The following is a 26,417-nucleotide window of genomic DNA, read 5'->3' as shown; positions in this document are numbered from 1 at the left end:
ATTTAAAGCCTTAATGATATCTCCTGTGCTGCAGAAAAGCCCAATGTAGGCTTTAAAAGTGATTGGCAAGTTTCAACAGGAGAAAAACTGGGGAAAGAGAATGTAAAACCTAATAAAACTTGGATCTTGTTGTATTCAGTAGTTTAGAAGATGAAATTTTGCAGAATGACAGAAGAAAGAAAAAAGGTGAGGATAAACAAGCCAAAAAAGATAATTTCAAAAGCTGATCTCACAGTAACTCAAAGAAACATGTGAAAGAAACGGGGAGTGGGTAGAAAGAGGGAATGTCCCTTCACATACCTGCAACACACTAAGACACGTACATACTTAATCCTAGGTAAACTCACTCTGACATAAAAAAGTGCATATGCACAGAGTATTGTCAAATCAGCATCTTCCTACACCTGCAGCAAAACCACCTTTTTGTCATTTCATTATGCAGCTATTTTCCCCCCTCCTTTAAGTCTCAATAGAGTTGGCACAGAAGCCTTGCATCTAAGAAACAGAATGTCACAATATACCATCAACTAAGTACATGCAAAGGGTTTGGGGTTTTGTTGTTTGTTTGTTTTGTTTTTGTTATTGACTAATTTTGACCATTTTCCAGGAGCAGAAATTTCACAGGCTGGTTTAGTTTCAAAAGAAGTGTAATTATGTACAGCTGTATTCAGTATTTCTTAACTGCCTTGAACAATCAGCGAAAGGGAGATTTGCACACATTATCAGCCGCTATCATTAGTGCTGTAAAGTACGTAATCCATCTGGTGTTCTGGTGTCTACCTAGGAGCAGGTATTGAACCAATGATGGCTGCAGTATAATAGCATAAACAAAGAGCATTAAAACCAAACAAAAAACCACAGTAATCTTGGTAATTTCTCGATACCAGATTGTCCTTGTGTTTGTGTTCCCCCATGGTTTTGCAAACCCTCTTTATATATATAGGCGTGGAGAATTAAAAATATAAATTCCATCAACATGCAGTTTTGCAGTGTTCATAGGGGAAGAGGTAGCAGAATACCATGGTTATGGCAGCACTGCAGCCCATTAATAAACCAGAGGAAGACTCAGGGATAGATTCAAATACTAAGACACATGTTGAAGAATAACTCACTTCATAATAAAATCCTTTAAAAGCTAAGATGACTGTGCATCTCAACATCAGTTGTGGTCTCAACCTACTGATTCATCATGTCTTGATGGGGGGCAAGGGAAGAGGAAACCTGTTCTTAAGGCTTCCAGCCTCCTTGCAGTCAATTGCATTGCTTTTACATTGCCAAGGTTTATGGCCCGTAGCATATGAAAACAGATAACCCATATCTGGAAAAGAGAAAAAGTAGAAAGTTTTTATTCTTGTATTCCATCTGTGTGTAACCCTTCTGTTTCCACCATTACTGCTAGTCCTTCATACAGGAGGGATCAGCCGGTTTTATTTGCTATCTTACCTGGAAACATGACAAATAGTAGTGTTTGCTTACTCAATTAGAGATTAATAAATCTTAAGCAAACCATTTCACATGACCTACGTGGACAACAACACGTTAGTCAGCTAAAATAGCACGCTTACGAGATGTGTGGTTTTCTCCAAGTCCAACTGTGGTCTCACCACCACTGCTGTGGATATGCTGACCTCTTGCAGAAGAGCTCCCTCCAGCCATGACAACACAGAAAACCTTCCTCAAACAGCAAACCATCTAGGTAGCCACTCAAAGGAAATAAAATGTCAGTTAAAGGTTCTCCTCTTTAACACAGGGTCTTTCCAAGTCAGTCAATGAGACCATCCTCAAACTAATAGGACTTAACTACAGTCACTGTTTTTAGCCTGACTGATTGCTTCTAAGTCATTCTGTTACACTCCAAACTGTTGCTATCAGTATACTCCTAAACTTTCAGAATTCCTCATCAAAACCTTAAATGTGTGAAAACAGATTGTGTTTGCCCTCTTCACCATGTGAGGCACAGAAAAACAAAAGCTCCTATTTAAGGGAATGTCCCCATTCTGGACAGAATTTTAATAAACCTACTTGAGTAAATACACACTCATGGCCCACTGAATTAAATGAGACATAAGAATGTGCATAGAAGTAGGTAAATACTAACATTTTTTCACGAATAGCAGCCAGCAGAGGCACGTGCCAGGTGTTCAAGGTAAGAACAAATGAGCTTTCCCACATTGCAGGACAGTGGTTTCACTTGGTTTCCTGTTCTGAATTAGAATTACAAATGAAAATTACAAAAGAGAAGATAATCCTCAAAATACATTCAATTGAATCTGTTAATATTAATTTAATACTTCAGGTTTTTTACAAATACTTCAAAAAAGAAAGTTACTGAAAAGGAAAAAAAAAAAAAAAAGAGCTTGTCATTAAAACATTTTTCCTCCACATTTCTGAAGCTTTTTTTAAGAACAAACAAAAAACACTCCCACCACAACCATTTGAATTAACAGATAAACCAAATACCAACCCTTTGCCATCAGTTCTGAAGCACTAATATTCACTAATGATAATGTTCAGCTGGAAATTCCCAACATACTCTTTCACATTTGTTAAGGTGACAAAGCATTTCCTAAACGATTTGCCCTTGTGAACACAGGAATTCTGCAGCAAAGCCAAAAACTGAGCTCAGAGCTCCTAAATCCCAACCTAGAGCCCTAATCATAAAACCAGACTTCATCCCACTGGGATTCAGAGGATCAGGTGGTTCCCAGAACACAGTCTACTAATATGTCAAGTCTTTCTTTAAGGCTAACCGAAGCCAAAGTCTAATTAATTTTACAGTCAATAGCAGTGATCATTTGACAACATTAGTTTTGTGCTATTAGCTGTGGCATATGGGGAAAAAGAAGCAATTTGTTGTGTGTGCATAAAAAGACATACACAGTCTGAAAGAAATGACCCTCTCAATATTTATTATTTTAATTTTAAAGTGTCTATTGCGAGCATATGCACTGTTACTTTAAAACATTTAAGCAAAACTGGATTTAATTGCTCAGAAAAAATAACCAGCAAGCTCGGAAAGCAAAAAGAGGAAAGCAAAAAGAAATCCAGAATTAAACGCTATCTTACCAGGCAAAGGCGATGACAATATAGTTACATACACATTGACCAAGCTATAAAGTTATTCTCATCTGTCCAGAAGACAGCCATGGAGGCACACCGAGGAAAGAAAGCAGATACATCATTACAGTTGTTGAGCCTTGGAGCTCCTGCTCCAGCTCAGCCCAGTGAGAAACATCAGGTCAAAACAATGATAAGACCCTTTGCTCTCTCCCTGGCAGGGACTGGCACGAGAAAATCTCTCAGGCATCTGGGCTCACATAGCTGTACAACAGCACCCACAAATATTCAGTCAAACATTAATATTAAACAGTTAAGTGCTACACAGCCAAATGCATTCCGTGTTAGCAAAATTCCCTTTCTATAATGATGTTGTACCAGCCAAGATTTCAAATCAACTATGATCTCGCAGCTGTAGAAAACTGCTAGGCAAAAAAAGTAAATCTTAATAAATTCACTGCTTGGACACCTTTTCACTTATCCTTGTAAGGCACCGAATGATTTTTCGAAGCACTGAATATTCTCAGCTCAATGAGACTGAGCCTTATTGTACATGTGGCAGTATTGACACTTGCTTCAATTTGTCCTACAAAGTCGGAGAAGGGAGGAGAGAACACTGCGGCTCTGTATCACAAAGAACTGGATGTTCCTGGCATGGCCTGCCATCAGGTGTGATGGCTTTGCTGCCTCAGGAACAGAAATACCACCACAGCATATACAACGAGGCACATTTTTGAAGTTTCCGTAATAAGATATGGCACAATTGAGATCCACGAGGCTCTAGTGAGGACAAGAGATTCAGCATCACTTCAAATCATGACGACACTCCAAACCAAATGTATGTGCATCTGTATGCATCCATAAATACATACAAATATACACAAATGCAGGTATAACAACTAATTGTGGGATATGTTGGCTCCAAAAACGTTATGTTGGTCACCCTCCATGCCCTATGTGAACCTGACAAATACCAAGATGAAGGAATGGGAAAACAAAGAAACATATCTAAAAAGACTGAGGCAGTGAACAAATTTAAAGCACGTCCCTCCTTTCTGCTGCCATGAAAACCAGCTTGTGTTTAAAACTAAATATCACAATCAAATTATTAGCACACAAGAGAACATCACTTGTGTACTAAACCATCCCACTGAACAGTCATTTCAAAAAGTGGAAAAATGAAGATCTCATGATATATATTTCACCATTTTTTTCTTGTTTGTTTGAATCATCTTCCAAATATTGACTTACCCAGCATCATACTGTGTGTCACTAGTACTCTAAACCAGGCACCCATGAGAAGGTGAGCCTCCGACAAAGCACACTCATCATCTGTTTACACTCTGAGTTCATCACATTTTGCAACAACAATTTGGAAATAAACTAAGAGATTCAACATGAAAAGATGATGATGATAGCATTGACACACTGGAAATAATCACAGGGCATTTAATCTGAAGAAAAGAAATATTTGTAAACCAAAACCAAGGGTACGGGGTCAAGCATGTATATGTGTCTTTTGGCAACAGTACACAACGCTTCATTCCTTAACTATTTTTACATGATACATCTCCAAATAATTATGTCAGTGAGTTGATTTTTTCAAACCAAAACCCATATTTGTGAGAGAAGGACTAAAGAAACAGCCAGGCCCATAAGCTGAATCAGACTATGGGTTTGGATACACAACTGAATTACCACAGTTTACTGAATGACAGCCCAGCAGCTGGGTTGCTGTGTACAGGCAATGCAAGTTAATCTAAAAACCAGAGCAGGACACATCAAGTAAATCTGGCACAAGACATGCAAGTGACTCTTTACTTGCAGAAGGCCAAGATGACACACACACAGGAGAGTCAGCTCCTGAGGCACCACAATGAACTGTTCAAAGCCAGTCATGCATTCCAGCCCCAGTCCAGAGATGTAATGGCTATCAGTCGGTGTAGGGTCATCTGAAGTTAATGGAAGTACACTGATTTATGCTGGCTGAGGACCTGATCCCAAAATCACAGAAATACAGGATGGTTGGGGATGGAAGGGACCAGAGGAGAGCATCTTGTATCAAATTTGGATAGACATTTTACTAAAGAAATATCGGACAAGGGGTAATGTTTTTAAGCTAAAGGAGGGGAGATTCAGGCTACCTATGAGGAAGAAATTTTTTACAATGAGGGTGTTGAAACACTGGCCCAGGTTGCCCAGAGAGGTGGTAGGTGCCCCATCCCTGGAGACATTAAAGGCCAGGCTGGACTTGAAGATGTCCCTGTTCATGGCAGGGGGTTGGACTAGATGACTTTTGAAGGTCCCTTCCAACCCAAACTGTTCTATGATTCGATGATATACAGATGCTTTTCTTGCTGGTACTGTGTCCCCTAGCAAGAGATGAGAAAGAACAGCCAATGCAGGGGTATGTCAGCAATCCTGGACCACAGCTGAACAAGACACAGAAAATAGGCTTCTTCCTATTTGGTGGGTAATATTTGATTTAATATCACAGGTAGGTCTTGAAGCTTTACAGACTTAACAAAATAAAGATGAAGCCAACAGCTTAGTGTAACAGGCAAGTTCTACATGTGAAAAAAAAAACCATATTCCATGTGGAGGAACTTGGAGGGGGGAAAGGACAAATGGAAGCACAAAGAAAAGTAGTTCAAGCAACTGTTGTTTCCTTCAAGAGGGATACAAGGAATTTGTACTGTCACGTTATATGAACTTCCATGCTACTTTTTTGTTTTTACATTTACCACTTCATTCTCACTTTTTAGTCTATTGTTACTTCTTCCACTGCAGCAGCAAAGCTCCTGATGAGAAAACGGTAATGTTTTCTTTCAGCTATTGCAGTTAGTATAGATTTTTGTATTTTAAAATGTCACCTTCATATAGCTGGTTGGCAGGCAGATTTAAGGATTTGATCTGGATCAACTACTAGCTTCCACAAGAATCCTGGCAGAGCACTGACTCCAGCAGCTGACAAACCTCAACTAGCCAGTACTTACCTTTGCCTTTGGGCTCACTGATCCACGATTTTAGCAAATGCTCTGGCAATCAATTTCTGAACCATATAAATTACATACCAGGTAATACCTCTCTTTACATTACTCCTTAACATTCTGCTCCTACATTTTTAAAAGTACACTTTAATGATTCTCAATTACTAATTCAAAAAGATATTTTCAATGCAGAAATTAAAAACTATCTGAAAACAGATTACATATTATTATCCTGCTGGGGAGAATGCAACAAACATCATAAACCTATCTCATGCACAACACAGTAATTCAGCTAAAAACAGTCTTAGTGCTCCTAAAAGAAAACCTCTATTCAAGGGACGACTTAACATAGTTGTGAGAAAAATACATTATTGACTACAGTAAAGCCCTGCCTAGAATGCTGGCTGAGGTTTCCGTGGTTAACCTGAATTAAAATCAATTCCATATTTTTTGGCAGAAGGTCTATAAGCTAATTTTCATTTTTTCTTCTTCAACTATACTTAAAAACATAGGGAAGAGAATTCATATGGCTTAAGTATGAAGGTACATTACAGGAGACATTTTTCTTTTTAAATGGCTACAATGTTCACCTTAATCAAGTCAAAATTAAGTGGGAAAGTAGAATGTTCATTATTACCTTCCTGTGACTACACAGTTAACAATAAATATACCCCCATGCCTATAAGGGAATAACACCCTGTGTGCTAGATTTGGTTGTTTGTTCTAAAAGGAAGTGAAGCTTAATACAGACTTGATCTGCAGTCACCATACACTTCAACAAGAATTACTAACTAGTAACTCAGAAACAACAGGGGAGGTCAAGGGACCTAAGAGGTTTTTTACAGCAATATTTCAAAGATATTCATAGTAAAGATGTGAAATGTGTAATATCAAAGGGTAACATAAATGCATAAAATGAACGGGAGATTGGCTTCTGTTCACATGCAAAATCCACTTTGTCCACATAATGAGTGAGCAGATAGGTTCAAAGTATGAGAAGTGTATGAGTGGTTCACATCGCTCTGTATGTGGAGACAGGATACAAGATGTATCCAAAAGAATCCTCTCAGCAGAGTAAAACCACCCTGATTCCCTAAATGTCTTCTCATCACTTCCCAGCAAGCAGCCAGCAAGTGCTTGTAGACAGCTTTAATAAAATCCCAGAGTTCAGTGAATCATCATCTTATTCACTGCTGCCTATCAAGTACATCCACTGTTTGCAACCCTTCACAAGTTCAATTTCCTATTGTCTCTTAGTCTTGTATAAACATATTCCAAGATTAATTGAAAAAGTAGAATAATAAACATGGGACATAAACTTTTTCTACACTTAGCTTTTAGAAAGAGTCCTCACATCCTGCAACTCAGTGATGCTTTGTTAACATATGATTGCTACAACTGCTAGAGTGTGGTCAATAATCTCTCTCTATGGCATTCTGGGTTAGACAACTCATATTTCACCTCTGGTGGATAAAGTACAAACCTTGATTTTGGAAAGCACTGCTGCGGGGAGAAGAGAGAAAACAGTGGATTTTCCCAAGGCCTGTTCAAACCCACTAGTCTCATTCCCTTTCCCATCCTTCTCACCCCTGAAGACTGAAACTCTTAAGCTAAAAAAAAAAAATAAAAATAAAAAGCTTTGGGTTGAAATAGCAACTGTATGTCATGTCTGGATTGGAAGATATTAGCCTAGCTTTATGAATAACACTTACTCCAAAGCCAATTCTATAACCACTCATCAGTAGACCATTTGGAGAAGGAAGGGGTAAAATAAGGTAGGGGGATCTATTTTGCATTTTGGATTCTCTACTAGCAAATATAAAGCCTCACTTAAGTAAAGGATCTTGCTTTGAGTAATTTTAAAAGATATAAACAGAAGCAACCCTATTAAAAGTCTTAAACCAACATTTATTCAGTCAATATGAGAAGAAAGAATTATTTTAACCTGGAAAGGGCTTTTCTCACTCTACTCTTTCAACCATTTTTCACATATAACCAAAATCACATCTGAATAAATTCCACTTGCCTTCATTACATACCATCCCACATTATTTATTTTCATATAGAATCCTTAGCGTACAAGACAACTAAACATTTCATTGAGAGATTTGATAGTGAACTAAAGAGGAGAGTCAGCTTCCAATGTGAAAATTCAAGAGAGAAAAGGATCCCCAGGCCAGATGTGGAAGGACCCAGAAACAGAAGGCTCCTTGCTCTCAGTAAGTGAAAGGCAATAGGTGGAAAAGGGGGAACAAAGTGGAAAGTGAGATATACTATATCAACACACAAAGATTGCAGCTGTGTGAGAACACCATGGAATAAACAGATAAAAACATATAACATGAGGGGAAATTAATGGGAATTAAAGTCATGCGCACTAAGCAAGGCAGAAATAGCAACAGTGCACAGAGGTGAAACTGTTTATCTGTTAAGGAGGGGATTAGGAGTTAAATTTTCTCATCTGTCACAGGCTTTCTGGTTGGTGACGGGACGTCACTCTGTCAGTGTCTCAGTTTCTCATGCATAGTGCAGGATGTTGTGCAGAAAAGCCACAAATGGTACAGGGGACAGTCAAGTGACAAGGGCAAGATATGAACCTACACAGACATCTATACCTAAGAGATCCCTGATGAAGAAAACAAGAAAAAAGGGAGAGAGAGAGAAAGCGAGAAAAACTAGCTATGGCGACCTGAACTACTTGAATTTTAGAGAGGAACACAAATGTCATGGACCATGACAGATGGATGTACAACCACAAGAGAGAAACCTCTCACCATAAAATCCTGAACATAAGGAAAAATTCTGCCAAATATGAAGGGTGACAATTCAAATTGTCAAAGGCTGACTGAAATGAAGAGCAGAATGAATAACTGAATGTATCCTCAAAGGAATGCTCTTTAATTTCAAGGAGGTGTTACTGAGGCTCCAGCTACTGCTATGAATAGTGGGTATAGTCTGGTCCTATCAAATACACAGGAGAATAGCATGGGAAAGTTATGGACAGGAAGAAATAGGGTTCCTGCTTAGGAGTAGAAGAAGGGAAGAGGTGGGAAATTCCTTCAAGTACAGAGGAAATGGGGAAAGACCCTTGCCACACACAACAAATTCAGACTAAGAAGCTTTCACACTGAGATTCTTCCATTCGGATGTGAGTTACAGGCAGAATGGAGGGCGACTTGTACAAGTTGTTATTAAATAAGATATAGGTAGCCACAAGATGAACCTCACGTACCAAAAGAAGGAAGCAAAGGAGACAAGAAGTCTATAAACAGACTATCTGGTTGCAGAGAGGATTGGAGGGGCAGAGGAGACAGACAGCTGATCAGAGATGAAATTTTCGCCGAGGACACAAACAACCCTCCTGAATACATGTGAGTTATTAGAGCAAGTCTGAGCATACACAGGGGCCAGGATGAAGAAGTGAATAGATGGCACTGAGGCAACATGCGGTCACAGTGACAGTATTTCCATGTAAAATGCTGAGGAACTGCTGCAAATCTTCCTTCTCTCTTTGACCATTTCCCCCTCATTATTTGTTCTAACCAGTTCTTGAAAAAAAGTTTTTTTAATATTTATGCATGTAATGAACAGCATATGCACAAGTCCTTGCTAACCCCAACTTCATTCTTTGCTATTTATCTTTTTCAGAGTGCTAAGTATGACAAAGCAAAATACGTTAGCTGCAGGAGGCATGTCCCTGTCCCAAGCAGCCTGCTCCTGCCCAAAAAAGTCTAAAAGCACGAAACAGACCACAGGTGGCAGAAAGTAAATAGTACTGTCCACATGTTACAGACTGAGAACCAAGGAAGAGAGCTAGTAAGTGATTTCCCCAGGCTATCGGAGGAGGTCAGTGGCAAAACTGGATATTGAAACCCTCTCTCTTCAGCATCCATCTGGTTCCTCACTCACAAGGGCAGTGCATTTCTTTTAAGGATGTTCTGTTTCTTCCTCAGAGAGTCCTGGTAACAGAACCCTTTGTCTGAATGTATATATTGAGTTTATATAGCTTTAAGTCTTATTGACCCATGCTGTATCTTTCCCACCTCTATTTCCAGCTCCTTTTCAGTCACTTTTAGTCTGAGCTCCAGTTCACAGTACTACCAACTCCATTCACAAAGCCAACCTTTTTATTTACTTACGGTTCTGTTGGTGAAGTTACTGAAGTTTTTCACTAAGATTTGCTCGATCATCTCTGGTGTGGAGACCACCACATACATCTGGCGACCAATGTAGTACCTACAAAGAAAGAAAGTAGAGAGTCATTTTAGCAGATGACCACCTGTCTCTTTCCCTAAAATACCTCTTTTGGCTTGAAAATACTTGCCATGAACAAATACCACAGAAATATATTCCTTTAGGTAAATCAATACCTTTCCCCATCCCTCTCAACTATTAAATTAAGATGCATGGTCTTGGACTTTAAAGGAAACAGTTAAAATCTTTTACTGATTATTAATCAGTACTCAGCCAACTTTTTAACATAAAGGTTTACGCACTCTGTGCTCACCATGGATTCTGTACAAAGCGATGCAGTATCACTAAACCAAACTACAGAGGGGCAAAACATTAGCAACCAACAACCCAAACAATCATGAAAGACCTATGAAATCAATTATCCTGCAGTTAGCCACATGAAATGTCTTTTCCATGACAAAACTCTGTCTACAATAAGACTTTGCAGAGGTCTCCCCAGTCTGGCTGCAGTAAAGGCACACTTCCACCTCTTCTACTAGCACTGGAACCGAGTGCATCTCAGAGCCCAGGTTCTACATTACCATGAAGATACCCATCCAATAGATATCATCTGAACTTTACATAGCATCAATGAGAAAAAAAGAAAAAAAAAAGGAAACAACCACCACCAACAACAACAGAAAAGGTCTATTGACTATAAAGAAATTAATAATACTTTAGAAGAAGAATAGACAATAGGAGTTCTCACCCTCTGCTTGTACACTCCCTGTCCCCCTGCTTCCAGTTCAACATGAACTTTGGAGCCACAGTCTGTCCTCGGGGGACTTCACACTATTGTGGATACTGCAGAAGTACTGGGACCCACGCCAACCCCAGGACTTCTCAGGCTGCAGAGCTCCCTTCTCTGGGAGGCTGAGGGAGTTGGGTCTCTTTAGTTTGGAGGAGACCGAGGGGTGACCACATTAATGTCTACAAATATATAAAGAGTGAGTGTCACGAGGATGAAGCCAGGCTCTTCTTGGTGACAAGCAATGGTAGGACAAGGGGTAGTGGGTTCAAATTGGAACACAAGAGGTTCCACTTAAATTTGAGAAGAAACTTCTTCTCAGTGAGGGTAACAGAACACTGGAACAGGCTGCCCAGGGAAGTTGTGGAGTCTCCTGGAGACATTCAAAACCCTCCTGGACACATTTCTGTGTAGCCTCATCTAGGTGTTCCTGCTCTGGCAGGGGTATTGGACTAGATGATCTTTCAAGGTCCCTTCCAATCCCTGACATTCTGTGTTTCTGTGATTCTCCAGCAGCATTCCCCCTCAAGGCCCACAGGCATTCTGTGCTTGGCTGCTGTGCAGGGAGAGGATGAAGAACCACCAGCAAGCAGAGGTTGCCCGCAGTTCCTACCTTTGCCAGTTGCCATACCAGAAAGACTATTCAGGCAGCGCTGCCTCTGATCTGCCAGCAGAGAGGAAGAGGAGGCTGGAGACAGGCACAGGAGGGCCAGGCAGCTCAGAGCAGAACATAAAATATGCTGCAATACTGTGGTAATATCGATTCCTAATAATTTTGGTATGCTACAGCTTAGTATCAATATATTGCTTATGACCTGTCTACATTGCAAGAACAGAACAGACAAGCAAACCCTGGGCTGAATTAAATTTAGTAACTGGAGGTTCCCATGGCAATGAAGCTGCAGCAGCACTGATTTCACCAAGGGCAAACAAGTCAGACAAACATCTTGATTCCAAAGCAGGGTTTCACAGTCCACCTTGACCCTCTTACTACCGTAACTCATAACAAACAAAAAGTAGAGAAGAACAAGAATATAATTTTCTTCAGGAAGGAAGAGGTCTTCTCTTCTCTGGTGGGTTTCAAGAGGGAACTGTTATTTCCAAAATCCAATCCACAGGCTCCACTTGAACCTTAGATACAGGTTGCATTTCTATTAAAATAACCCTTTTCCATCTCTATCAGTTTGCTAAATCACACCAAAGTAGTTGTCTTTTAATGGACAAACTTTTCTTCAGAATCCTAATAGATGCATAAGAAAGAGCTGAGTCCTCATTTTAAAGAGTGGTTTGATCACAGTCTTTGGCAAAAGAGGATAATGTCCTGCATGCCACTTCCACATGTACTTTGTGCAATTTATCTGGTGTTAGAGAGGCAATGCAATCTCCCAAGTCAAGACCTGTGCCACTCCAAACCTATCTGGGATGATCAGCCACAAATGCTGACATCTCATGCTCATGCCTCGCTTTTCTTTTCCCATCTCCAAGTTTATTAAGTTCCTTGTCTCATCTAACTGTTAATGGCTGGTAGTCCTTCAACACACAGCTTTTCACAGGGTCCAAATATCTAACATCAAATACCAAACTTTAAAAAAATAAAAGCTGATTATGTCTACCAAGAAAACTTAACCCTAAGCACCAAGAGGCACCACACAATATATCATGCAAAGCACGTGTGTGTGTGAGACACGTCTAATGAACTTCAAACTTGGGAAGCTGCACAGCTCCAGCTCTGGTCCACTGAAATAACAGGACAGTGCTCAGAGTTGCAGCCCTTATGTCAGGGTCCTCTTTGTGCTTGAAGGCATTCAGGTCTAAAATTGGGGACAGGAGAATCTCTTGCTCAAGCTGCTCTTATGAGAAAGTGACTCACAAGCCAAGCTTATGCAAACATATCTATTCATCATCCTCCAACTCAGACCAGTCACCCATACTCCAAGTTCTACTTCCACAGCTAAGCTCTGTCTTTTTTATTTACTCTTCTCTTTCTATCTATAGGCACCTGCTTTTCCTTTCCTTATCCAGTTATGAATAAGTGCAGAGAAGGGGAAAAAATCCCCTAAAATTAATAAATTGAAAATACTGAAAAAATATCTTAAATTACTTTTTAAGCAAAGTTCTACCTCCTTTTAAGGGATGACTGCTGTAAAGCACACACAGATTTTACCACCTCTTATCCCAAACAGCAAAAGCCCTCTTCCCATTTTTTTTTTTCTATTCTCCTACTTTCTGTATATAATCTTTCTAACCTTTTCTAGGACACAAAAGAGGGAGAATGTGTATGGGCATGCTTTGGAAGTCAAAATGCACAGGCTAGGAGCATGCCTTCCATGATTTTCCCTTGAAGTTAAAGAAAAAGGACAAGAAAGCTAAACATGAAACAAAATCACCTGAGCTATTTCATTTAGAAAACACAGGTCCAGAATGTGCAAAGCCACCAGAAAGATGCTTAACTGCGTTTTAACATATTTTAAATGCTTTACAGGATCAATGCCTCAGTCACAAACCAAGAGGATATCTCCCAGCTAGGCTGTGTTCGGTGTTTTTTGTTTGATTTGTTGTTTTGTTTTTGTTGTTGCTGTTCTGGGTTTTTAGGTTGGTTGGGTTGGTTTGGGGTTTTTTTAAGAGGTTTTTGGTGGTGGTGGCGGCGTTTTGTTTTGATTTTCCACCTGTTCCAAAATGGCAAGTAAAAGATAAAATCTCCCTGTACAATAATCTATTCTTCCCAAGTAAAGAACATATTCATCCCTGCCATGTAACTTCATTTTGATTCTGTATTACTACACAAGGTTATCACCAGTCTCACACAGACTCAGATTTATTATTGAACAAAAACCGATATTCTTGTCAGATTTTAATAAATAAGAGTTTGAGAAAAACAAAAGCCTCCTGGCAACTGCATTACAAATGGAGTCATGAATAATTTAGGACAGCAATTTTTATTAACTTTCTCTAGGCTAATCTTTTCACAGGGCTTGTCCAAACACAGAAGTCCTACCTTTAGCTACAGTGATACAGCACCATTACACTACTTGCCCCAGCCCTGTGTAATATTTTCATGCAGGGCATTCAGGGTGCAATGCAAACACTTGGGACTATCTAGCTGACTCGTGCAGAGAGACAAGAACACAGGAATGTGTTACAGCATCCTCAGAGTGATGCAACTCTGTCTGCATTGGAATCTGCTACAAGACTGCCATATCAATAGAAATTAATTTCAAGACCCACACATGATTTCAATTTTCCTGTGTAGATGAGGCCTCAGTTATTTAAGTTATGCTGTTGGGGAAATTTCCACTAATTTTCAGTTTAAACTGCAGCCCTCTGAAACAGAAGAAAAAAAAAATCCATGTTTTTAGACCAGCAGTTTTAGCTCTGATGGAAGGTGAGACAGGAAAGACCTGGCACCAGTACATCAACAGCACGAGGACAGCGTTGGCTTCCTCCAGCAGATGCAAGGATGGATGAAAAGCCATCTCCACCGTGGGCTGCTGGTGCAGAAGCAGGCAGCCATGTGCTGTACCACCCCCAGGAAGGACAGGCAAAAATCTTTTGAGATGTGTTCAACAGAGGACACGGATTTACTCCCAGAAGTTACGGAAGAGCCACACTGCCCTCCAGCATGTTTATCGAAGGGCTCACAGGTCAAGGGGATGGTTTTGTTATATTGAGCAAAGGAAGTAAATCTGCATTCACCCAATACACTCAACCACAGCATTTTGCATTGTAGGAGTAGACAAGCACTGCTCTTAGGTCAATAAATGAAAGGGACAGAGACTTCTGCCTCATGTTCAGGTTTCACCCACGATGTTTAAGTCCTCATTGCGGTGATCTAGTCATTTAGTAAGCAAGCTTTTTCTTTTATCCACAAGAAAAGCAGCCATCCAGCAATGATTTCTGCTGGTTTACATGTGTCCCACCACTGATTTCTGCAGAGCTGTGGCCCAGGTGTGCCAATCCACATCTAGTGGCTTCCATGGCCATGGCCACAGAAGTTACCCCATGGAGGTACAGACATGTGAGAGATGAGCTGCTGAGCTCGACCGCAAGTCAAGGTAGGAGCACGTTGGACTGCCCAGTCACTCCTGCAACACCCAGCGGCAGCATCTCCCTTTCCAGCATTTGCCAGGGAACCCTTGGGAATGTAATTTTCTGTTCTCAAGTGATGTAGTAGATCAACCAGCTGCTTTTAATTTGAAGGACTAGTTTTTATCATTATCACTTCTGTGCCCCCAAGATCATTCTGGTTACATTGCACGGTCATCTGCTGCCAACAGCATCCCCCAAGTCCTGAGTCATGGATGTATTCTCTGAGCAAATCTCACAGCAATGTTGCCTTGCTGCACAGGAAAATATGGAGTATGCACACAGTACATCATGGCAAAGGGCCATGTGTTTTTGTATAACACTTGTGTGGGAAACACCTGCAACCCTTTCACCTTGTTTATAGTGCTGCTGTCAATTCACAGAAGACTTTGATCTCCCTATCTATTATCAGTGCCATGTAATACAAACACATCACATTAATCATAAAACACATATATGCTGTTAGGCAATAAACAAGGCTTTGTTTTCTATGCTGCAGTCTGGCAAAGTACACAAAGATCATCTGGAAAGCTAAATGAAAATAGAAAATTAATCTTCCCCAGGGAAGAGCTAAGAACAAAGACCACCCCCTACCCCCCCCCCCCCCCCCCCCAAAAAAAAAAAAAAGAGAGAAAAAAAGAAGAGGTATGCCAAGACAGAGAGATACAGGGGAAAAGGCTACTTTTCTTATGAGACATTTCCTTAAAAGAAAGTTCCTTGATCACTCTGCCTCTTTCGTTTACAGATACCCATTCACTGCAGGCAGAGAATCACAAAAACAAATAGCGCACTGCTTGTTTAAAATAGGACTCAAGCCTGGCATGACTTGCTTAATTAGTTCAGAGGTCAGCAAATTGATTTGTGATGAGCACTTTCCCTTCCAGCTCTTGCAGGCAATACAGAATCTGTAGGACTAAGCGATACGTAACAAACAGCTGCAAAGCACACAAACAGTTTTCACGGAAAGGGTTACTTTGGGCTGAGAGGAAAGAAAAGGACAAAAAATTATCAGGTACCACAAGTCCCATTATTATTTGTGTTATATTAGCAACTAGAGGCCTCCAAGGTCCCTGGGCCCTAATTTGGCAAGAGTTATACATAAGTAGAAGGCTTATTCTAAGCCTGTGGAGCCAACAACTTAAATAATGAACGGTGGGGAAAACAGAAAATGTCCATCATTTTCCATCTGAGGTACTAGGGCACGGGGAGGTATGGAGGAGCCAGGAATTGCCAGCAACCACCTTCATTTTTTTATGACTCCCTGTGGGAACAGAGCTCCTCAGCTGCCATGTGCACCTGGAACTTCCATGCTGGCTTTCTTCAGTCTGGGGGAAACCTGCTGGAAATTTGGGAGCTAACTCCCATGCCACTTCTCCCGCATCCCAGGACGTGACTCTAGCTTGCAGGGTGCCTTCCTGGACTACTGATAAGGCGAGTATCTCCAGATTAGAGAACTAAGAAATACAAATTACCACTTTAAAAAAAAAAAAAAAAAAACACAACAAAAAACCAGCCCACAAAACAAACAAACAAAAAGAACACAGACACACACCCTAGAAAGAGGTGAACTTATTGCACATAAACATGAAGCCCCAGTAGCACGGAGCAATCTCAGGCACACAGAAACATTTCAAAGCACAGCTCTGCCAACACACACACACACGCTAGACTAATCCAACCCATTGTGTAAATTCATGAAAAAGAAGACATGGCCACAGTGATTTCTATTTAAGAATAAATAGTTCTTCATTTCCTTTCTCGATGAACTACACTTATTTTCATGTCATGAAAGCTTTAAAATAAGCACATAGAACTACTAATTTAATTCCTGACTGTATTAAAAATATCATGTAACAAGATACCCAAACACTTGCACACACTTTCTGCACCATTCTGTATTGCTATGCATCCACCTCTTTCTCCACATACCCAAGATTAAAAATGCTATCTTCTACATACCAAGAACCTCTGTGCTATCTCAAGCTTGCACCTTGCTAAAAGACCTCTGCTTTCTGAAATGCTTAAGGAAATATCAAAAAAGGAAGAAAATTCTGAGATTATTTATATTCTCGCCACCACTAAAAGCACAGCTATTTTTAAAGGAGCTCCTCCCTTGTCAGGTGCAGTAAGAGATTTGTGGTGCAAAAGTAATATATTTAGGGTTGACAATAAAGAGAAGGAGGGCTGATTGGGGCCTTTACAAGGCACAGAGCTGGTCGAGTCTTCCAAGTACCTTAAACCAGGGTGAAAACGAGGCCTTTTTCTGGGCATCTCTAATCCCAGTTGGAGTTTAGCAACTTGAGGGTGTCACACTCATTTACTAATTCCTTCCCCCTTCCAAGTGAGCAGCACAGGAGACACAGACTCTGCATGGTTGTGTTAATTCATTCATGAAATGAAGTAGATGACATTTACTCACATATAAGGAATGACAGGGATTAAATTAAGCTCACAAAGTGCCATGAAGAGAAAAAAGAAAAAAATAAACCACCTCTGAATTATACAAGCATCTTTGGAGTCTACGTCCATTTGGTTTTCTGAGGAAATCTGAGTCCAGATCCAACTGCAAGTACAAAAACTCACACCCACATTCAGGGTTTAGGAAAAGAGGCAGCAAAGGGGATGGACAGGGATAACATAAGTGTTTATTTTCTTGCTCCAGGTGAGCTGTGGAGCCGCGGGGTCCTGGGCTGTTCTGCCCCACAGCTGGGGAGCTGCCGCTTCCCAGGGCTGGCGAGGGTTATTTTTATCCCGGCAACTGGGCTAAGATGATTGCCGCCACCGCCGCTCCGCATGCTTGCATCATACCGCTTGCGCTGATTAGCTGCATCAGTATTCCACTTCATTAACACAAAATGAAAGCTGTAAATAGGGTACTGTTTTTATAGGATACTACTGGAAACGAGAAGTAATGTGATATTAATATGAAGCCGGTCCCTCCTCCCGCCGGGGCTTGCGATGCAGTTGCTACCGGGTGACGCTGAAAGCACTCACAGCTCTTCACCTCGGCAAGATCTTCAGAGGGTGGTTTCTAAATCTTTTCCCATGGTATTTCCCACCAGGCTTGGACTGTATTAGTCTGTGTTTTGTTACCCGTGTTTAGACTGTGACATTTTCACCAAAGCTTGTTTTGTCTGCACTCGTTAAAGCGGGGTATGCCTGACTGACCTCATGTGATGATGCGGTAGATGTTTCCTGTGGGTTTCAGCATATTTCTGTGCCCGGCCTTTCTGTGGGTTTGCGATACACAGCAGTCTCATCTCGGGTTCTTTGCACCTAATTCACTACCAAAGTGCTCCTTTGCCATACCCTCAGAGAAAAACCATTAGGTTACTATTTCCAGAACACTAGGTAAATATTTCTAGGGAAGGCTACCTCTGGGAGGTAGCAAACTTTCTGTGTCTCCAAACTTTACTTGCTATCACCTACACAGTGTTCATTTGTATGGATTTATATGAGCCTATTATTTATATTCAACAGTGCTACCCATTCTTATCAGTGCAGTGACAAAAAAAAAAAAAAAAAGAAAAAGACAAGAAGATGGCTGAGGAAGATAAGCAGACACTGTTACTCAGACTAAACAAGGGCAGCCTTCTCTCCATCTTTTTTTTTTTCCCCCCCACATAAGGGAGGGAGAGGGATCTGCTGAGTGCTTAACCCCATTTCTAGTCAAAAGCTCTATGCAGCTTCCCTTGACAGACAGGTAAGCAATTTCTGGGAAAGGATGGGAAGTATTACCCTGGCAGGGCTACAGCCATTTCATATAAGATAAATGGAGACAGAGCAGCGCACTTGAAGAAGATGAATAATATGGCTGAGAGAACAGGTAGAAGAGGAGCATGTGGTGCAATGCTGCTTTTTAGCAAAGTGGGGTGGGACCCATCTGAATGGGTGGCCATGAATTTGGGGAGGATCCTCCGTGTCCCAGAAAGCAAGGGAGCAGGTACGTGTTGTGGTGCAGGCTACAAGGAAAATCTGGGGATGGGGACAAAAAGAGGAGAGCATATGTGTGACCATACGGAGAAAAAGAAACAGGAAGGAGGTCAAAGGATTTAAATATAATTTGTGATACTACAACATTGCAAGATAGAGCAAGCTATAAAACAGGTTGACTGTAATAAAACCACAAGCGTAATAAAGTTGCTAGTTACACACCCATCACTAAACTTCATATAAGCAAACACTTCAAGATGACTAAAACAAAACCTGTGGGATCTGACTTCTGCCTCTAATAAAGTGTTTCTGATCACAATAAAATTGAGGTTTGTATTATTTTCCCTTCCCGAGACCTGACATCAGGGTACAAAGAAAAGCTATCCATAAGTCTGCATTTCTGCATCCTTCATCTCATACATACTTTACATATCACGGCCAGGACTCAAGGGTGACTAGAGCTTTTCACATCTCCGGTTTTGGTTAGCCATTTTAGCCCTGAAGGAAAAACAAGGCTTTCAGAAAACACTGAGTATCTCTATTTGCTGAAAAGTCATGTCCTCATACATATCTTCCAAAGAGGCATTCAGAACAGAGGCATTCAAAATCAGTAGGCTGTTTCTGTTTATTTTAATTCTGCACTTTATCTTTGATTTCTTCATAGGCAAGACAGCTCATCTGCCTCCTGTAAATACGATCAGCAGTGGTGGACAATACAGTACTTTATTTTTGTATGTGTTTGAAATAAACGTACATAATTTTCTTTCAGTCTACTCCCCCTTACTGGCATTTTGATCTTAAATCAATGAGAGTTACAATATATTGCACAACATCCCTTTTTATTGTTTGCTCTATGTTTACGCAGATGCATGCGCTTCTGAAATAATACTGTCTTAATATTAGAATACTTTAATTTCTCAAGAATAGATAGGAGTCAATATACTGAGTTTTTGCATCATAAACATAACGTGATGAAATGAGCAAGCCAAATGGAGTTTTGTGCACACACAGTCTTGTTGAATAAGACACTTTGACTTGGTCATGGCTCCTATCCTGAAGATATCTGAAGTTTAAGCAAGTGAAAGCTGAGTTTCATAAACAGAAAGCAATAGGCAACCAATTAATCTGGTTTGTGTGCAATAAAGACACAGATCTCAGCCAACACTGGACAGTCTTACTCAGGCAAGTATAGGTTTGCCAGACTGGCCACGAGGGGGACAGTCACTGGGACTCATTTTTCTTTCTCGATCTGCCTTAAAAACAATATGTTGAAACAAAGGAAAAAAGGATAGTAACCACCTACTGAGCTCCTGGGAATGTACTTTTTTATGTTACAGCTTGCAAAATGCACACAGGAAAGATTCATTTTTTAAAATCCTTGCATGTCTATAGTAGTGTGTACTTTTTCTATACATTCTTAAGATCTACACAGATACACATGAAATCATTTAATTTTGATAATGCATTATTAAATGCACACTAAGCCAAATAAAAGTCATTTCCCAATGCTTTATGCATTTATCATGAAAACACTAGCAGAATTCTTTACAACAAAAATGCTAGCTGTACACATGACCAAACTAAATTACCTAGGGAAATGGCTAATATCTGACCATGTGGAAACATTAGAAAGTATGGCTTTGTTATAGAACTCGAAGGAAAAAATAGATGCATTTTCTTACAGAAAAATTGCAATACAAAATACAAAAAAAAAAAAAAAAAAAAAGTAGTAAAAAACACTGCAGCTCCAGGAAATTTTCCTGAATCAATTCAATCGGTGTCGTGCTGGACTTTAAAAACCCATTAAAAATAACCATGATAAATTTCCTAACTTCTTTCAGTGCATCACACAGAAGACAAAGGAAACTGCAATTCAACAGAGATAGAAAAGAAAGAAAAGAATGGAAAAACCTGATAGTTTGCGTTTCAGCAGTAACATCCTCACTAACAACGGGCAAATCTGCGCCACAAAGGAGGAGCAGGAGTGATGTGCACAGCTGACAATGGCACTCCAAAGTAATGACTTCCAGGAAAATCTGCTGTTATAAATGGACAACGTGCTGCTGAGAAGTCGTTGAGTTACAACTTTCATAACATGGCAAATTATTTCAGCCTAAAAATGGACATACTGAAAAACAGGCTGTATGTGGTTGTGGTAAAGCGACTATGGGGATAACGTCCTACAAAGAAGCTAATACGCTCACCTGGTTTAAATTATTAATCCATGCATGTTCAGGGATTTTTCCCAATATTTAATGTGCAGTCATAACACACAAACCATGTTTCAAACAGTCATATTAGTAAGAGCACTACCTAGTTGACCTATTTTCCATTTACCACCTTGTACATGCTATTATTTGTAACAAACATGCTCTTTTGCTGCTCGCTTTTTTTCCTGAGGTAAAAGGGGGCAATTGTATAACTAATGGCATATATGTCACTGTGTCCTGAGACAACCCAAAGCCCTGAGGATGGAAGAGTACATTTAGCTCCCTCCTCTTTCATAGAAGCACCCTTTCACCACAGAGCAACAGCTCCTGTTCACCCACCTCCTTCTTCTCACATGCACATTGAACAAAACTGAGCTCTCTTCACAGCTGCATTAAACAGCTGTCCCAGGCCTGTGTCTGGCTGCCCAGGGACATGAGTGAGATGTAGTCTCAATCATTTCTCCTCTTTGGCTCGGTCACAGAAGGCTGAAGACCTCAGAACTCCCAAGGACCTGCCTCATTTCTGAGTTGTCTGAGCAAATGTTATCATCCAACATCTCTTTGTTATGTTATTCCCCAAACTCTTTGGATTTCTGGTGTTTGCTGGGATAGTTTCCTAGAGCCCATCCCTCCAAACAGGTGAGCATACATGAAACACTAGCAATTGTGCTTAGGATTTCTGAGGAGAATATTTCTGAAACAAAAACTGCATTTTTAGTTGCTCAAAGGCTACCTAGAAAAAAAGAAAAACAAGTAGATTTGAAAGCTGACCAGTGTAAAGACTTAATTTTCCATCTAAATATAGAGCCACTGGGGCAAGATCAAGCAGCTTGATCCTCATGTAACAGAAGAGGTATAGCAGAGATATAACCCACTGAATCTATTTGCAACCGCTATAAACAAGGCAAAAAAAAAAAATACAAGCACAACTGTAGGATGAACCATCACTGAAGTAAATATATTGATCTATCAAAAATTATTGAAGACTGACAATAAAAGGGTTAAAAATGCTTAGAAGAAAGAGAAAGCAAAAAACACAAAACCAACCCACTGAAAGACTCCCACTTGCATTCACAGGGAAAATAGACGGGAACAATAAAACACAATGGCAGTGCCTGTATGTCTTTGATAGCTGCCCCTCCCAAAAGCTGGAATAATCTTGTGATAAACCAAGCAAATGAAAATGTAAATGCACGAGCAATCATCTGGGGGATTCAGCTGCTTCGAGTCCTGTAGGCAAAGAAGGAAGGTGAGGAAGGTAGGAAAGCAAAAGAAGGCACCACTTTATAATATTTATAATTATTGACCACGCTCTCTTCACCTGGAACTTTTTTAATCCAGCAGAGACCTTACAGGTAAATGTGGAGGGGAGGCTGCAGGTAGGGGTTACCTGCGGATTTTGGGGGTGCCAGGTGGAGCAAATCACCCAAACTGCAGAATTGTCACAGTTTAACCCCAGGTAGCAATCAAAACCACAACAGACACTTGCATGCTCCTCTGGCCCGAAATAGGGGTGAGAGTCAAAAGGGAAAGGAGGAACTTGTAGATTGAGATAAACATAGTTTAATAAATAACAAAATAACACTAACATACTTCTACTAGCACTGATATCTATAAAATGGAAATCGAATATAAAACATACTTATTGGAATTCCTCACAAACTCTGTCCACACCAAGCAACCAGTCCTGGGCAGAGAGAGAGTACCCTGGTCCCAAACAGCCAATCCCAGAGGAAGAGAGAAGAAGCCAAAAAAGGCTGAGAGGCTCAGAGGCCAACTGCAAAACAGCAGAACAGAAAAAGATTGAACTAAAGGAACTCTGGAATGGAACTCAACTGAAGCAGGTCTCTCCGGTCAGAAAACACAACTCTCATTAAATATGAAACGTGATGATAATGGCATGGATTATTCTTATTGATCAATCTGGATGTCAGTCAAGGTCTGCCCCATCTCTACCCCTATTTCCGAGCTGCCTCACACCTGCAGATAGAGAGTCCAGACAGACCTTGGCTTCCAGACAACAACTAAGATAACAGTAACTTCTTACATTCTCTTTGTTCCAACTCAAAAACACTGGAAAGTTACTTGAAGAAAAACATTAACTCTGTCTAAGGGTGTTCTGTGATTCTGTATTATCTTCTTCTTCTCAAACTAAATCCAAACAGTGACCATGCTAGCTATGAAAAAGAAAAGTTTCTAACTGCATGAAGAAAATTAACTTGCTTTCAGTGAAACCAGCACAAGAAATCCAGTATTCAAAAGTAGCATGTGATGGAGAACAGGAGCAGTCCTGATGCACAATGGTGCATCAAAGGTGTGTCAGGGGCTTATCTGAACACTTAAAACTGTATTTGTTTAAATATTTTGCTACGAAAATGAACATCAAGAAAAATACAGTAGTTTCACAAACTCAATTTTGTTCTTCATTGTTAATGAAAATACAGTCGTGTTAGTTATTGGGCAAAAGCAAATAAAATGCCACTGGCACTGGAGAAAAGTTGGGTCTGTAGTAAGAATAAGCTTAGGTACTTCGAGCATTAATCTTCCCATTTTGCCTCCAAAATCAGAATTTAAATTATTTTAATAGAAAAGAATTTAATATTTAATGGCTAATGCCTTTCCATGTGACATTATGTTACCATCTGACCTGTTCTAACATTTGCCTCTATACTGCACTTGTAGACCTAATTTCTCCTGCCCCAAGTATAGCTTATTTCTTACTGGGCCAAATGGACAGACAGTGTCCATAATAAAAAATTGCTAGGCTGCTTTGATAACATTTTACTTTGGCCCATCACACAGAGTATTTCATAAGTTGTTCCATGCAATAAAAGGTCCCAAAGAACCAAGATCCTCTCATAATGTCACTCTGAAAGACTCTGCAGCAATTCCCTGTGTCCTTGCCAAGATCCTTTTTCAATAAAATAGATTCCAACATTGACAGAAAAGAGTGGATTATTGCTGAGTGATAAAATGTCTACTGCTAGCCCTTACAGAGTCAGAACATTGCTCCCAACTCACTCCTTTTTCGGTAAACTACTTTAAGATGTCTGGATATGTCTTAAAATTTGTTGTACAAAACCTAATTTTATTCAATAGGCACCATCGTCCAAAAATCGAAGTTATATAACATATGAGAGAGCTAAAACCATTGGGTCAAGATCCTCAAATAGTCACGGCTCTATGCCTTTAATGGAGCTACACTGAAGTAAACAGCAGCTTGAGGCTTCAGATCACTATTTTCAGGCTTGTTTACATGGGGGAGAGAGGAGATTCTGGGACAAGATGTGATTTGAATCTTAATAAAGTTATGCTAGAAAAACTCCTATGGGAGCACACCCCTATAGACACAATCATTGCTGGGGGAGATGACCAGATTTTTCCCTGATGTCGCTTGAGTCATCCCAGAATTGCTGTGTCTGTGCATGGGAGCTTTTTCGACATTACTACAGCTGTTTAATTATACCATTACAATTTTATCCTTATGACTAAAACAAATCCTCTTTCAAGACAAGCTTCAGGTTTAGCCACCAAATTTAATGGAAGGAAAGACAGATTCCCAATCCCCAGTGTAATGATGGCTCAGTTCATTTCACACTCCCCAAGCTAGGAAAAAAATAAAAAATAGAATAACAGTTGAAAACAACTTCTTCCTTTGTTGTTGGGTATACTTTTGCCTATTGTCTGATGAAATCATATCCAGTTCACTACCAGCAGAAGGTCTGACATAAAGCAGACTCTCCAGGGAAAGAAGAGAGGTAGTCGAATAGAGGAAAAGGCTAATTTGAAGATGATGCCAAACCAACAAAGAAAAAGGAGATGTTTTGTTCCCCTTACTACTAATAAAACACAGTAGACTCAAATTGATCCCCAGACTAATAAGGCAGAGGAAAAACTAAAACCTATATATGACAAAACAATAAAAAAGTAATGAAGAGATTTATGGAAGTACATAAAAACCTTGGAATGACGTAAAAATTGTCAGGTCATGTTACTGGTTTCAGCTCAACATGGATAAGAAAAACAGGGAAGAATAAAAGTTACAGCATGGAAGAAAGCAAAGGGATAGAAAGAAAAGAAGGAATGCAAAGCCAGAGTAAATGGGGGAGGGGGGCAGGGGAGGAAGGAGAAGGGAAATTGCAGCAAGAATCATAAATACAAAGTCAACAAGACAAGTTTATCAACATAAAAAGAAAAAGACAGAACAAACCCCAGAGCAAAGTAGTCGCACAATTAGAGGACAACAGGCAGCAATGGAATTAGAATTGCTTCCATAGATATTGGGAGAAGCAGCTGCGGTCATCCTCAAAGAAGAAAATACAACTATTTCTATGAAACAAAAGACACATCCTTACTCCATTCCTGTGCAACACTTAGGTGTCCTAAGGGGCAGAGGCCCCACAAAGTCTTGTCTAAGGATTCCCCAGCATGGGGAGAGAGCATCTAATCACCACCTATGTATCCCTCCTGGTGCTCCTAGCAAGGTGTGTGTGGGGAGAGGACAAAGCCATAGATGCTCCAGCCTGTGCTGGGGCTTGAAGAGAAGACATGCAACAGGCTGCTGATTTACAGTCTCTTCTCTGCATCCTTCTTCTCCAGCCCCCAGCAGGACATATGTGGGCAGGGGAAATCCTGTTTGCTTGATGCTACTCATGGCACATGAGAAGGCAGTCACAAGCTGCTTTTGGATTTCTTTGGGCTGTCACAAGGAAGGGTAAACCTGCAGTACGGAGTCACCTGGAGAGCCAGTAACCTGAGTCTCCTGTGAAGTGTTGGGTGACCAAGGAAGGGAGGAGGAGTTCCTGAGTTGCAGCATTAGTTTAAATTTGATCTGCTTCAATGGCCGCCAAGAAAGGGAATAGGGGAGTGTGATGGACATTGGGAGATGATGCATTTTCCTCCCTCTCTGGGTAACAGAGAAAAATTATTCAGGAACTTCATTTAAAAATTGCCATGCATGGCATTGGGAACAGTGGTTCATGATCAGATAGATAGCTGTTAAATTCAGAGGCCATTAATAGCTCCCGTATGTTACAATATTGTATGGATCCACTTCTGGCTGATGTAGGAAGTTCTAATGAAAGCATTAAATAGGCACAGCAAAATATTCCAAATAGAATGGCTACATTAAAATAATGGCCAGGTTCTTCACCCTTTTAAGAG

At 40.3% G+C, this 26,417-nt stretch overlaps 1 protein-coding gene across 2 annotated transcripts in view; it reads right to left on the bottom strand.

The window, feature by feature from the left end:
* The window catches only part of TBXAS1 (thromboxane A synthase 1), a 236,937-nt gene that overhangs the window by 119,983 nt on the left and 90,537 nt on the right, over positions 1 to 26,417 (bottom strand). For both annotated transcript variants that reach the window (XM_082045892.1, XM_082045893.1), the window contains one exon: positions 10,187 to 10,283. In XM_082045892.1, coding sequence (XP_081902018.1) covers positions 10,187 to 10,283 — 97 coding nt within the window. The remainder of the gene's footprint in view (positions 1 to 10,186; positions 10,284 to 26,417) is intronic.

The sequence above is a fragment of the Streptopelia decaocto genome, assembly GCF_964273445.1.
Source record: "Streptopelia decaocto genome assembly, chromosome: 1".
NCBI classification, from domain to species: Eukaryota; Metazoa; Chordata; class Aves; order Columbiformes; family Columbidae; genus Streptopelia; species Streptopelia decaocto.
This window is presented reverse-complemented; position numbering and strand designations above follow the sequence as displayed.